General features: G+C 31.1%; 1 protein-coding gene across 1 annotated transcript; it reads right to left on the bottom strand.

The window, feature by feature from the left end:
* Positions 1 to 7,760: 7,760 nt before the first annotated feature.
* On the bottom strand, positions 7,761 to 15,336 carry LOC143045067 (uncharacterized). The gene is made up of 4 exons (XM_076217364.1): positions 15,279 to 15,336; positions 10,660 to 11,140; positions 9,938 to 10,045; positions 7,761 to 8,055 (listed from the first exon to the last, which is right to left on the bottom strand). Exons 2-4 carry the CDS (start codon positions 10,978 to 10,980, stop codon positions 7,882 to 7,884), a joined length of 603 nt encoding a protein of 200 aa, XP_076073479.1. The 5' UTR covers positions 10,981 to 11,140; positions 15,279 to 15,336; the 3' UTR covers positions 7,761 to 7,881.
* Positions 15,337 to 15,739: the final 403 nt, after the last annotated feature.

A 15,739-nucleotide genomic window follows, 5' to 3' on the forward strand; every position in this document is an offset into this window, starting at 1 on the left:
CAGGAAGTTCAGCTAGCTATGTAAAGTGACCAAATAAGAGCATGGCTTCACTTGACAGCTTTGGTGTCAAACACATTGTTAATTAACACCGATTACCTTAGCTTTAGGTCATAAATAATTTGTGTATTTCAAAAATGTTTGACAAAAAAATGAATTACTTCTCCTTTATTATCACCTATCACAATATTCTTCTTAAATTTATGTTCTTTTTGGAAAAAGATTTAATTTATACCAAATTGATTGCAAATGCATATCAAATTATTACTGTTAATTATTTTTACCTTAAAACATCTAAATAATAAATATTTTTAAAACTATTTTTTATATCTTTACTTCAATTAATGGATTTATCAAGTGCATTGAAGTAATAATTTGAAATAAATGTGACATTGAAACCATTAGCAAGGATCATGCACAGAATACTGTTATCTGCATTATTCAAATAAATGTCCCCCTATGACTCATTGTAAAAGAGTGTGTTCATGTAATGACCTGAAATTTTTAAAGTCAAACAGAGAAGATTGAAACAAAAATATTGAATTTTAGTACTCAATTTTAACTGAAATTTGATTATACCATAGTGCCTGAGTTATATGCTCATTAATTATGGGGCTTTAATAATTGCCCATTTTTCAATGATATTTAGGTGCTAAATTGCCCTTTTTCTGACTAGCACCATGCTTTTTTAAATCCTTGCTAGAACACTGTTTAGACTGGTTCATATGTACATTGTAAGTTCTAATGTTTCTGTTGTCATTCATAATATCTGTAATAGTTAAATTGTAGTAAAAATCTATGTCACTATGACACCTTCAAAAGTACATTTAATAGTCTCTTATTCTAATAATCAGTTTTGATATGAAGTAGATTGGCCAGGAAGGCCTCAATTTTGTCCTGAATGTTTGAAACTATATAAGTCTTATCCAAGGCTTTACTCAAAATGATATTTTGCTACAAGTTGTCCTAATGCAAATCTATTTTATTGGTTTAAATATCACATCATATATTGCCAAAAACTGTTTTTGAATTGTTCACAACTGTCATATCTGTTCTAAAATTTCCAGATTTTGTCATTGTAATCAATTAAGGATAGAATAAGCATAACCATTATATTTTTTTTCTTCAAATAATTTCAATCTTTATAGAATGCGTGTACATTTATTACAAATGACATATTTTATTCAAGAGTTATACAAGAAAAATGTCATAGCTTAGTATGAAATCTATGAAATTGCTGTAAAAAACTATAAATGCAAACTTCATTGTTGACTTCAGTTTCTCTAGTGCATCACTTAAGTTTGGAAGGTATGCAACCTTTTCAAAAGGCCAAAAGGTCAAAACTCAATTATCTTTTTTAAAGGGTGTAATAAAATAAGGTTGCACTGTTACTCTCTTAAATCTTTCTTGTAGTATTAGCAATTAGAACATTTTGACGAAACAAAAATTACTTTGTGACCAATCTATTGAAACACAGTAGAAATACATGTAATTCAAGTTTGAAATTGACCTGGAAATTTTTGTGAAACTATTTATATGTTTGTTTATTATATAGAATTTAAATTTATAAATCTTAGTGTTTATTTTCATTATATATTCTTCTCTTTATAATTAGCTTGATGTAAGCTCTTTCTGTTGTAAATGATATAAGAGTGGCTCCACCTGGGAAATAGGATGACATCCATCTTATTCAAATGAAACTTTTTTCAAAATCAGATGCTTCTTTTTAATCTAAAAAATTGTATAAGTTTGAAAAAGTATGCCCTGGTTAAGATTAATTGATTACAAACAATAACCAGTTAGATGAGTCAACATTGAAAGTCACATGAAGACATGGATTCAACTTAAATGGCAGCCTCCATTATCTGGAGCTATCTAATCAATATCTTTTCAAATTACTGAATATTCATAGCTATTGGTTGATTCTGTTTTAAGGAAAAAAAATGCATATTATTTAAACGATATACTTTAGCTGTGTATAATATGTACATGTGCCTGTTAAGTGTTAAATAAAACATGAACATGATGAACACTCTGACTTTACTTTCACTCCTTAATTCTGATCTTATATATTGTAACCATATGCTCATTTAAAATAAGAAAATCCTATAGTACATGTAGTAATATTACCTTCTTTGTGACCCATGGTAGCATGCTCGCCTCAGGTGCAGGAGGTCCTGGTATTTATCACCAGCCTGGTCAAATTAGGCAGTTTGGACGAAAAAATGCAATATTCAGGATTCATTATCACATCATTATGACTTTGTGAATTGCCATTGCTCCAAGATTTTTTTCTCTCCAAATATTATGGCTGCAATAGTATTTTGTCAGGAACCAATTTATTGAAATTTTGACTAACCTGTGTTTGGCTAATTAAAAAAAACCAGTTAAAAATAAGTTTCTGAAACAGGTGTACTAGTATTCTGCTCTTTGTGCAATTGGTTCATACATTAATAGCAAATTCTTACTTATTTCATCTCAAAGATTATCATACTTTTTTTTTATCTTTAGAATGATTTAGCTTTAACCACTGAGCATTTTTCAATCATATTCAGGAATTATGTTGAATGTCATAGAAAACCGCAATCCTGGTGTCTTAAGAATGACTAGTCACTATGTGTGTTTGTATATGCATTCTTTACAGATGTAATTCCTCTTTTATGACAATCCGAGTTCTCTACGGGGCAACCTTTAAAAGTGAATACTAATAAAAAAAATTCTTTGACGTTGTTGACAAACTCCAAAACTTAGACCAGTTCAATTTTCAAACATAATCAGTAGGAAAAACATATATTTACTGCACTTGAGAGCAGTTAGAATATACTGACAAAGTTACAACATTTAATTCAGGGTCAAGATCTGTTAGCCAGACTATGCAATTATATGGTAGTTTCTTCTATCAACAAGAAAGGGAGAAACTAAATCACCCAGCCTATATTTTCTCATTAGGACGTGTTTCTGTGGATTCTTTGGGACTATTTTTCTGATATAAATATTTAGTCCAGGAAAATATTACTGTCTGTAGTACAGCTCAGAATAGAGTCGAAACATCAAGCGAGGATCATGTAAGGAATTGAGTGCGCATCCTACAGTAAATTAAGGCAACATTAGTTGATCAATGTTCTTTTCTCATAAAGTGATAAAGAAGACAAATCAGGCTTACAAAAAGATATTACATGAACTCCTGAAGGATGAGCCCAGGTACGTCGACAGGGTACGCCCGCTGCTATGCATGCATTACCTGCCATCCGAATACACAAGGGGTCAACATGTCAAAAGCGGAAAATGATACACAAACGGATATGAAAGACAATTACACTGATATCTGAAGATCTAAGACGGCAAAAATCATGTTGCTAGTGATTTTATACATGGACATATCGTATCAGTCAACCAATTCGTGTAACCGTGACCGTAAATCTTATGCAGTGTCTTTCAGACGTTTTTCCTCAAATCTCTGTTGGAGCAATTTTTGTGGGAGCACACCCATATAAAGGAGGTCTATATAAAACTGCACGAGCGTGAAAAGAGGAGAAAGATAAGAAAGAAACATTTAAATTCAAAAGTAGAAATTAAATTGACAACGCTATGAAATGCCGAACAAAATGAAAAAGACAAGAAGGCAAACAACAGTGTTAAAAAAAAAAACAAAGAGAAAGACTGCGCAAAACGAACCCTACCAAAAACCGGGGTGGTCTCAAGTGCTTGAGAAGGGTAAGCAGACCCTTATCCACATGGACACCCGTTTTGTTGATAATGCAAGTTCAAACCTAAATCTAGTCTACTCGATAGTAGGTTCATAACGTCTAAATAAAATGGTCAAATCGAAACCCTTTAAGTCAAATACAAATAGCTTAAAAAAGAGCCAACAAACCAGGTACCTCGAAAAACATCTTTGCAACCATTAAAGGTACTGTTGAAGATTAAACTGTATGTGTGGACGGTCCATGAATATTTAAACAGTTGATGCATGATATAGATACATCAAAGGTAGGGGGTACCGTTAAAAAGTGTTACAACTGAAAAAAATCATGTCTTTTTATTAACAACATATACAAACAGTGTTCAAATATATTCTTGATGAAATCTTCATATTTGTAAGTAATGACATGCAGCAAAACAAAAATAACTAACTAATGTAAAGAAAAAAAAACAAAATATTGCAGGTACATGAGGTTAGCTTTGTCTAGTTGATATATAAAATAATCCGTTTCTAATCTAAAATCTTTGGTTTACATTTCAAATTCAACAATTAATCAAAGAAAAAGATTTTCAAACTTTGTCACATTAATTTGTTAGTCGTATGTTATGTTTCATTATTGACACCTAAGGTTGACATCTTAATAAATGCAACAGTAACATACCGCAGTTCAATAGTCATAAATCGATTAAGCGAAAAAAAAAATCCGGGTCACGAACCAAAACCAAGAGAAACACATCAACTATAAGAGAAAAACAACGGACCAACAGAAACAATAACAAAAACAAACATAACAAAATAAATGCTAATAAGAAAAGACTAAATAATTCCTTTGTTTATTCAAAAAAGAAAGTTACAAGCTTTCGAAAATGTTATTGTGGTATCGTAAATTATTTCAATATTGTTATTTAAGTAGTAATATATTTAATAAAATTTGAAGATAGAGGCAACTAATCGGCGGTATTCTTCAAGTAACAATGTTTAAGGCACGGTTGGCTTCGTTGCATTTTAAGACTCTATCGATTCGTGAATTAAAAATCCTGCTTTAAAAACTCGATTCGTTCACTACTGTAGAAAAGTTTTTTTGTATAGAGCAATTAAATCGAAAAATAGCATTGGACAGTTTAATACTTTTATTTCATTTAGTATTTTATACCTAATAGAAAGGAAATAACGTTGATTAGCATGCACATAAATACATTTAAAAAAGGAAAACAAAAACAACACTATCCATTTATATAATACAATTTTTAATTGCACGCCACTGAATTTTCTTCTAAACATGTTCTGAACATTTGTTTCTTCTAATTTTTCTCGAGAAATAACTGTCAAAGTGCTCGTCGATTTTGAAATCTAATACAAATCAAGCATATATCAATTCAGATAGTTAACATGTTTCAGGTATTGTCTATTTTGTTTGTCTTTTTCATTTTTAGCCATGGCGTTGTCAGTTTGTTTTAGATTTATGAGTTTGACTGTCCCTTTAGTATCTTACGTCCCTCTTTTAGACCGTTGGTATGCGTTAATAAAAGAAAAATACATCTGCACACAATATGAATCAATAACCAGTAATTTCTGTCTATAAGTTAAATAATTTATTCTAGATAATAATCCGATCATTATACTTGATGAGGTCATATAACACTGCTTTTTTATTATTTTTATTTTATAGATTTCTCTTTTTTAATTCGTACTTTATTTGGCGTTTAACTTTTTCTTAGCGTCACTGCGTCTTTTTTAGAACTAAACGCGCGCCTATGTACAACCTTGTGATCATGGTATGCATGATCAGTTTATTATACTACATATAGCTATGCAGATATCAGAACAATTTACCACTCCATGGTAAAATTTGAAACTTGGCACAGTGAAATATTAAGGGACATGCACAAAATGTATAAAGCGCAACGAAAAAACCCCAAATTTTACCGCCAAATTAAAGATGATCGACATACGGTACTGGGATACAACACCATAAATTTACGCTTGTTGAAATCTACTAATGTGCAAGTGTTCAGTAGATATAAAATTAGAAATAAAAACTACGAAAATACAACGAAGATATATTAAAAGATAGTATCCTGTCTTTATAGATGCAGAAAAACACCAAAATAGCGCACACATTCAATGCAATTTATCGATAAGCTAAGCTTGTAAAGGCAAAAGAAGAAAAAAAATCACCGTGTCAATCGAACAAAACCTGTAACACATAAAGTTTTGTAAATTTCATAACTGTTTTTACTTAATTTGGATTTGTAAAAAACTGAGCAATGATGCTGCTGAAAATATCTCATTTAAGCGATATGCGTTCCAAGCTGATTTTGTTTACCGTTCCCAGAAAAGATGACACCTTGTCACTATCATTGAAGACATGAAACTGAGGAAACACTTGGACATCAACGGTCATAATGTAGGGCATAATCTAGCTATGAACTGGAATAAATTCAAAGCTCTTTGAAACCTATCCACAAATGTTCAATTTGAGGCTTTTCAACAAGACAAAAATAAACAACGCTATTTGCGTCAACAGTTTTTATCAGCATTGATCTTCATGGGCAGTTTAAAGACATGTCCCATATTCTGGTATGTGCCTCTAAAGATTTACATGGACGATTCAAAGCCATTTTGTGCTAAATTTCTTTGGCGGTGTCAGGACGACAATAAAGTTGAGCTGTTTCATTTCTCACTGATAAAAAAAATCAAAGCTAAAATAGAATCTGACAAGGACCACGCCATTGGAAATACTGCAGAAAAGGTATTCAATTTTTTCAAGTTTCTTTTATTTATGAGAAGGCAGTTATTAAAATCCTTTCACTTGTCTAAGATGCTGCCTAGAAAGTTCGAACAGAACAGGGGAAACAACTGTTGATATACAGTAGATGATTTTGTCTTACCTGTGTCTTGTTTCAAAAGGTTTCAGATTAAACAATTATGGATATAGTTTGGCACTGAAAATAGCTTCGGATTAATTCAAGTGTATGGATTATGCCTTGTTCTAGAACTAAAGAAATTTAAAGTATTACAACTGTTTCATGCCTTCACCGGCTGTGACACATTATCATTTTTTCTTGTAATGGTAAGAAAACGACTTATGGCGCGTATATGAGGAATTGTCAGACCATTTGTAGAAATTAATGAAACCTAATTTAGAAGAAACATTTATGTAGTCGTGCATTTATAATAAAGGGGCGAAAGATACCAGAGGGACAAACAGATAAATAATAGTACAGAAGACACACATATAGAAAGGTGAGTGAATTAGGACAACATTTATTCACACAGATATAAAATACTAGAACAATTCACAAAAGTCCACTGAAAAGAGATGAACCACTTCAGATAAACACGCTCAGCTTACCTCTGTTACATGAAAAAGTGCAATTTTGATAATTGTACAGTGGTACATAAATATTTAAATAATTTCACATAGTTGGTTCGCGCCATTTTGAAATTGGGGTTTTTTGCTGATTTGCTGCGTTTGAAAAGCAAATAATATATTATTTGACATATCTTCGTTTCATTTTCTGTGATCACTAAATTTATCTAGTGTAGGATGTTGTATGCCCAGTATCGTATGTAGTCCATCTTTAATTTTGCGACCGTATTGAGGTTTCTATCCGTTGCTCCATATCAGAGTTTTGTCTATACTTTTTAATTTTTATTCTTCAAAGCATCATATTCTTTCCATTAATTTCTCTAAATTCTCTGATGTACTATGATCAAACACCATGACACTGATATTTATATAAAAGTGCTTCGATAATCTGAGTCATTAAAAAGATATCTGAAAAAGGAAACAAATAATCAAGAACATGCAAGAGGGAAAATCCCCAAGCCATCGAATAAAAAATGTCTGAAATAAAGGGGAAAGAGAAATGTCAGACTGATAGCACTAAACACCTTAGATATTGCTTCAGACCCTTAAGATTTTACATAATTGAAAACACCACAAAAAAAAAAATCAGACCCTCGATAAAAGTAAAAATATTGAATTATTCAACAAAAAAGCATGCTAATAATTTTTGTCTCCGTACATATGCTTAGGTATATGGTCACTTGAGAATTCTAATGTTACGAGTAGTGCACGAAATCAGAGAAAAGCTTTATACCACACATTAAATAGTGTCGTTCAAAGCTTTAGATAAATGCTAATAACAATACAACGCTGACATTGACATGTGCTATCATGAGGGATATTTTATCGTCTGTTTGCATCCTTTGCAGATAAAAGAAGAGGTATTTTCATTAATATCCATTCCTGCTTCCCTTAGTCTGCTCCTCAATTCTTCTCTTTCTTTTAAAAGTTGCATCTTTTGTCTTTTTAAACTTTCTTCTTTTGAGCTCTCCGTATCAAAAGTCTGTGAAATAAACAGCATGCAATATATTTTAATCATGAATATGTCGACAGATAAAAAATTGAAAACAACACGTTTAATAATTTCTTGCGTCCGAAGCGCTTTTCTGGATTTACCTTCATCAGGAACGCTCAAAGCCAAACATTTGAAATCCAAAGACGTATACGTACCGAAACTGTTGAAGAGCTATATGTCAAAAATACCAAAAATAAATAGCCAAATTAATGTAAAACCAACTTTGCCTGAGGGAGTTGAAACCTTAGTTTCTTAATAATTTCAAAATTTATAAACGGACAATTTTAGTAAAGTTTGTTAAATCATGTCAGTACCGAAGTACTGACTACTGAGCTGAGTCACCCTCGGGGACTGCTATCCAGCAGCAGAGGTATCGACCCAGTGATGTAAAAAATTGAAAACAACACGTTTATTAATAATTTCTTGCGTCCGACGCACTTTCTGGATTTACCTTCATCAGGAACGCTCAAAGCCAAACATTTGAAATCCAAAGATGTATAAGTAATCATCAATATGTTTTGTGTGAGATCGAAGCTGCTTGTCTGTAATACTTTTATGTATATTAAAAATAAAATCACAAAAATACGAAACTTCTGGGAAAATTCAAATTGGAAAGTCTCTAATCAAATGGCAAAATCAAAATCTCAAACACATCAATCAAATGGATAACAACTGTCATATTCCTGACTTGGTACCGGTATTTTCATATGAAGAAATTGCTGGATTAAACCTGGGTCTTTAGCTAGCTAAACCTCTCACTTGTATGACAGTCGCATTAAAATCAATGATATTGACAACGATGTGTGAACAAAACAAATAGACATAATATGTAGAAATGTTAAAAATTGGGGTACAGCAGTCAGCATTGTGTTATAATCTTAATCGCTATTATCCCATATCTAAGAAATATAAAGTATTATCTCATATCCAAGAAATATCATAAACAGTTTTGATTTAAACTATACAAATTATTATACAGACATATATATCATATGTTGGCGTTAAGGTACCATGTTGCATTTATTCATGACATCTATTTACAAAGTAAAATGCTATAAGATGTAAAATCAACATTCCTATGCGTAAATTTTATACAATGTTATTTGCTTTAAAGTGTTATTGTCATTTCATAGTATACAATTCACTGCTACAAAATATGTAATGTACTTATTTGTATGTATCATTATAGAGAGTTACACTTATATCACTGCTAGGAATGTTTTAAATATAATACAAACTGAAGATTGATAAAATGTTCTACATCAATATTAAAGACGTATATTATCGGAACAGAAAGAAAGAAGTATTTAATGTGACAATCGAAAACTATAAGTGGAATAATAAAAAAAACAATATTGTTAACAAGAGACAAAAAAGAGGAACAGAAATTGACAACTTCACAAAAAATAATCCTGAAAACTGAGTATTGAGCGATAAAATGCGGGGATGAATGATGGTCCTCCAACAAGGTCATGATTTTTCTTCCTTGATAACAACAAAAATATTAAAAGAACAAGATGCCACCAGTAAATCGAGATAATATCAGCTGCTATTGGTGTTCATAATTTTCACTTACACTTACTTAAGACCAAAAGTGTTCGTATCATATAACAAACTTAATAGATTATGCCTGCAAAACTAATAATTTTCTCCTGTCGTAAAGAATTTCTCATTGTATTTCACTTTGTAAAATGTTTGTATCAACAACTTTAAATTCATGTCTATTGTACAGTTAAGTATTTGTTGTATTTTTTTTACCAAAAAATTAAGATTTTTATGTCAAATTAGGGAACGAGAAGACTCACGTTTTTAACATACATGTATTGAAATACTGCTCAGTGCTGTAAGGTCGATAACAAATGATAATTACCTGTTTTAACATTTCTTCGCGTTGTATGTCTTTCTGTCTCGATCGACGCAAGGAATCTCTGTTTTGTATTAGTCGTCGCTTATATTTCTCTTTTTCCTCTTTAGTAAGCTGAAACAAAATTGTACCAGTTATACGGTTTCTTTGTTTTGAAAATGCGTCTGTTTCAATTATAAAACTTTCAGTTATTAGAACAAACTATGTTTCAAATGAGAATAACCAAGATCCTTAGAATAGCTTCCTTACGTTAAAAATGCACATTTAGAAAAAAATATACCTTTGTTCTTACTTGCCCAGAAAAAAACAAACTTGCAGCCCAGCGACAATATAATGGTTGGTTCCTTTTTTATCTGATGTTAAATTTCTTCCGTAATTCATAACATATTCGGAATATTAAGTAATATCACTCCAGTCTTTAGAATGAACAATTGCAAAAACTTCTAAAATTTTTGGAGCATACTAATTCACCATAGAACTTGGGTGGAAATCGGGTTGTTCAATCGTTAGAGTATTGTTCTGTAGACTGTTTTTTTGTCTTTTTTCTTATGTTCGTGGTGCTTTTTGTCTTTCCTAGACTTCAGTTCCTAATCTCTCAACCTCTTTATTGTTTGGAGACCTGATTTCCCTCTCGTTGGTCATATCTTTACTCGTTTATAAAAAAATAAATATCCTCTCATCTAGATATTAGGATATTTGGTTGATTAGTAAATTTACAAAATACTTACTTCGTAAGATTTTGGTTCCTTTGTTTCTGGTAATAACTCTCCTTGACCTTCACTTAATCGTCTAGTTTGTATCTTGAGTCTCAACTCCTGCTTTAAAATTGGAAGTAAACTATCCTCTTTTACACTCTTTTCATATGCTTTACTTATGTCTTCATCAGAGTCGGAACTCTTAGATATTTTATCTGAGTTCTTATGTTTACGTTTCTGTGAAACTTTTGAACTTTTTTCTGTGTTCTTATTTTTTAACTGTTTAGTACTGGTTGATGGGTGTTCTTCTGTAATCGCCCGGTATTTTTGTCCTTTGTCAGAGGGCTCGATCATAACAATGAAGACTATTCATCAGAATATCTTGGTACCACCGAATTGACATTAAGCAGTCTCTCATCCGAAAATACTTAATCTCAATACATAATTCTCCAAAGAGTTGGTAAAATATTAATCGTTCTGCAAATGACGACCAAGTAATAAAAAATGTAGAACACTAAAAGAAGAAGAACAAATGAAATAATATAGCGTTTATGAATTTGTTCTGAATCTAATACATAGTTCGCACTATGATTTTTGTTTTTTGTGTAGTTGAAATCGAATATCAGATATTATAAATTATAAAAAGTCGGCAAACAATCAATTGCTCCCGTGAAATGAAAATGCTTGAAAAGTAATAACTCATTAAATTTGCAACCAATATGACAAAGTAATATTATTATACCACGTGAGAAATTCTAAAATTACGAGTAGTGGCGCTGGACAGCCATTTCCCATTTATCATTGATTTGACTTCATTTGGTTTAATTTTTGCTATAGCTAATCACTGGATGTTTTTTTTTTACCGGGAAATGAAACGATTGGAAGAAAATTGCAGTATAGTAAAAGAGATTCAAAAGAAACAAAAAGTGATAATGAAACTAATAAATAGACAATAAATTCAGCATGTCAATGCATCAAACGAAAACGACATAAGACAACTAACAGTACTTTAAAAAAAGAAACTTGAAGATTGAACAAGGATAGTAAGAAAAGATTAGTATTTTTAGAAGAAGACGGAAATTTGATATATATCAAGAATTGTAATTATGGAGTTGCTTCCCTTTGCATATACATTGTTAATGATTTATTATTTTCTTCGATTTTTTTTTTCTTTAAAAATGTATGATCTTGAAAATCTCTAGTTAGATTAAAATTGTGTATTCATCTGTAATCAAGTAAGATTAAATGTACTATCGGAAAATAATACTATGTATTTGGTGTTATATGCGATTTCCTCACTTACTATTACCGGGAAAAGCTGAAAAATTACAATCTGAAAGTAATGGATGTTAACCAATCTAAGCAGCTGTATGACAAAACGAGAACCAAATAGAGAAGTAAAAAATATCTTAGGTCAACTCAATTTGATGGAGTTGTACAATTTACTTATTGCGAAGTAACTGTTAGATATTCGCAAGTTTTCTATAAAGATAATTTATTTTTTGAACAGAATCAGCAAATCTTAACGGCGGCTAGATTTGTACATCTGGTTTATCAGTTGTCAAAGATCCCTAAAGAATCACAAATGCCACATTATCTTGACATTTGTTTTAGTTATTTGTCATGCACACCGTTTTCAGACTTAAATTCATAAGTTATTTCAATTTTTGAGTAACGGCGACATCAAGGGTTTCTCTAGGTGCATCATCAAAGATTCATTCTGCGAATTTTATAGGCCTTTTCACCTTTACCACGGCCAATTTTTTTTATTCGATTGTCATTGATGAGTCTTTTGAAATTGTAAAGTGCGCCTGGGTACATAATTTTGATCCATTATGGCATATACTAGTATGATGAGTTTATTAACAAGGTTTTCACGACTTTGAATTATTATTTTTTTATCAAATTTATCCAAATGTTGAATTTTCTGATTTTAGTATCTACAACATTTATATAGTACATCAAACCAAATTTATAAAAAAAAACGAGAAACGAGACACATTTTATGAACTACATCAACAAATTGCCAAAACGACGTCTGATCGATTGTAGTCTTCTCAATTCGATGTCTAATATCAATAAATAATAAATGACTTCACGTTTTCATATACATGTATAACGCTATGATCGATTTTGGTTCTTAAAAAAACGTAATTTCCAAACAGTTACAGACTTTCCATGGAGACAACATTAAGTTTTCAACAATAGACAAAATACATCCAATTGTTTTGAAAGTATTATAGTTTGGACATTGTAAGATATTTTTCATCAAATTTTTGAATTTGAACACAAACACGTTTAACTCCGCAACATTCTTTATGTGCCTGTCTAAAAACAAGAGCATGCATTTCAGTGGTTGTCGTTGGTTTATGTCTGTCTGATTATTTTTCGGAATTGAATTGTTATAAATATGCCGTTACCTTTCTAGTTTGAATGTTTGAATTGTTTTACATTTTTCATGTTGGGGCCTTTTATAATTGACTATATGATATGAGTTTTTGTCATTGTTGAAGACCCCACGGTTGCCTATAAGTGCTTTACATCCACTGCATCTGAACTCTAATCGAAAGTTGCCCCCTTGGCAACCATGAATTCATCTAATTAAGTCTTAAGTACTGTTATGACGTCATTGCGTCAGGTCCATAAAATGGACGTTGATTAGAAATGGCAAAAAAAGGATGACAAAAAAAAGAGACTTCAATAAGAAAGGCATATAAATGGCTGTCGATTTAGAATCCAATCTAATTGTGAAGTCAGATTTGGACATCGATGTTAGGATCGGACATCGATCTGAGTCTTACAACCACAATTTCTCAATTGCATTACAGTTTCATTTTATCAATTGGAATCTTTGAAATAATTGCTGGTAAACGGATTAGTAAACCCTGTGATGGACGTCCATAAGCGTACTCTTGAAGTTTGACCAAACAGATCAATTTGTATTTAATCTTTATTTTTTCTTAATACGAATTTTAACCTGCTATGTGACTCCCACTGTTTTCATATTTTTCCGTGGTTGCAGAGTTACAAGCTCATTATTAATTTAAGAATGCCTAAAACAGTGTTTTGATTGGATCATAGGTGACATGTTGCATGGTTGTAATTATGTATGCCTCTTGCCATTAAATCGCTATTTTTCAGAGGTAGTTTAAAGGTTCCGTCACTCTAAATTGACGCATATTGTACTGGCATGATTTAGTACAAACTATCTAAAATTGCCCGTTTATTGATTTTGAAGTAATATAGACCCCAAGGTTTCAACTCCCTCCGGCAAAGTTGTCCTTGAATGGATTTCGCTCTTCAATGATTTTGGTTATTATTAATCGATGGCTTCTCATTATCCAGCTTTGAGTGTTCATCATAAAGGTAGATGCAGATATTCGAACGCGTGAAATTTATAACCAGTTGTTTACATTTTATTTGGCAGAACCTAGAATTAGATATAGAATTACTCATCCAAGAACTTTTATATATAAGAATATTCAACGAGTGACCAAACAACACATACATTCACGAATACACATAAAGCATGAGTTAATTATCAGTGTTGTTCGGTCAGGAGTGTAATGTTTCGAGGTACTTAATTTGATTTGTTATCCTTTTTATGATCATTGATCATGGACATTTTATTCCTAACTCTTTACTTCTGCTGTTATCTAAACTTAGTAGATTGTGTGAATTGTTGCACATAAACTGCTTATTTCTAAGTTCGATTTTGTAAATGCTAGGTTTATTTATTGCAATTGCTGACTTCCATATGCAAATCAAAAGTAGAGGATAAGCTACTAAGGGGACAAACAATAAATGAATAATAACAAACAAACAAACAATAACAAAACAAACAACAACAAAACAAAAACAGAAAAGAAAAGGACAAACAAAATTCCTTACTTGAGAGAGACATACAAATTGTGCAACACAAGCCTGAATTTGCGTTCTACCAGAACATTGCAAAACAAATGAAATATATCAACTTTTTTTTTTAAAATTTATAATATAAATATCTTTATACTGTATACGATTTGGATGTTATCAATAGAAACACCTGAGGTTTATTGTGTTGTTGTTGGTAAATTTACACATATATTAAGTTTATATATGTATACATCTAAGGCTTAACTATTTCCTTATATAGTCATATGTTGACATAAGGTTGCAATTTGACAACAGTTAATCAAATTAAAATTGATAACAAATAAAGGCAACAGTAGTATTCCGCTGTTCAAAACTCATAAATCTATGGACAAAAAACAAAATCGGGGTAACAAACAAAAACTGAGGGAAACGCATTAAATATTAGAGGAGAACAACGACACAACATTAAAATGTAACACACACAGCAACGGACTAAGCATTAGGCAAAATCCGATGAGAACAAACCAGTTACACAATAAGGCCAATGTTGCTGCTATTTTTATGAGTAAAATAAACAAAAAGGACAAAACGACTACGCCTATAGAAGGTTGTAGCGGTTTAGTCATATAGAATACTTTTTCATATGGTATGTTAACTATTTGATGACGTAGTCAATTAGATATATAATGAAAACAATGAGATATCAAAATAACATCAATTTTTAACATTAATATGTTAATATGCAGATAGCATGCACTGCTTTTTCTTAATATACACTCAGGATGTGCTTTATTTACCTTTTGGTTTCTACCGACCGTGTTTTCCCATCTCTATCCAAATCGTCTGATATTGGTGTTAAATTTAAATTTAGATAAAAAAAATCCCCGCACATCTATATATATAACTGCCTTTAAGCAAATAATCCATGGAATTCCCAAATCTATTTATACCGACTTTTCTTATAAATAGATTAAACCTCATAATATATCAATCACCTCGAGTCAATAACACGTTTCACCACTGCAGATATTTGATATAAACCAATCTCAATATATTTTTCAAAATATAAGTTCTGTAAGATAAAAATGACAGGTCCTTCATTTAAACTTTATATTTTTTTCAATCGTTCTGATATGCATGATCTCTATATATTTACGTTTATTTTTAAACAACATTATTATGATTACGAAAATTGAATATTTTTAAAAAGAAATATTGATGCGAGATTAATAGGTTGATGAATTTAGACTATATTTTT

This window comes from Mytilus galloprovincialis, chromosome 9, assembly GCF_965363235.1.
Source record: "Mytilus galloprovincialis chromosome 9, xbMytGall1.hap1.1, whole genome shotgun sequence".
NCBI lineage: Eukaryota > Metazoa > Mollusca > Bivalvia > Mytilida > Mytilidae > Mytilus > Mytilus galloprovincialis.

What these genes read in the sequence shown, in the direction of transcription:
- LOC143045067 (XM_076217364.1), bottom strand. Translation starts at nt 10,980, where the DNA reads ATGATCGAGCCCTCTGACAAAGGACAAAAATACCGGGCGATTACAGAA. An exon ending in AGGAACCAAAATCTTACGAA is followed by an intron (nt 10,046 to 10,659) that starts GTAAGTATTTTG and finishes ATTTTGTTTCAG; the next exon opens with CTTACTAAAGAGGAAAAAGA. An exon ending in GCGAAGAAATGTTAAAACAG is followed by an intron (nt 8,056 to 9,937) that starts GTAATTATCATT and finishes TTTATTTCACAG; the next exon opens with ACTTTTGATACGGAGAGCTC.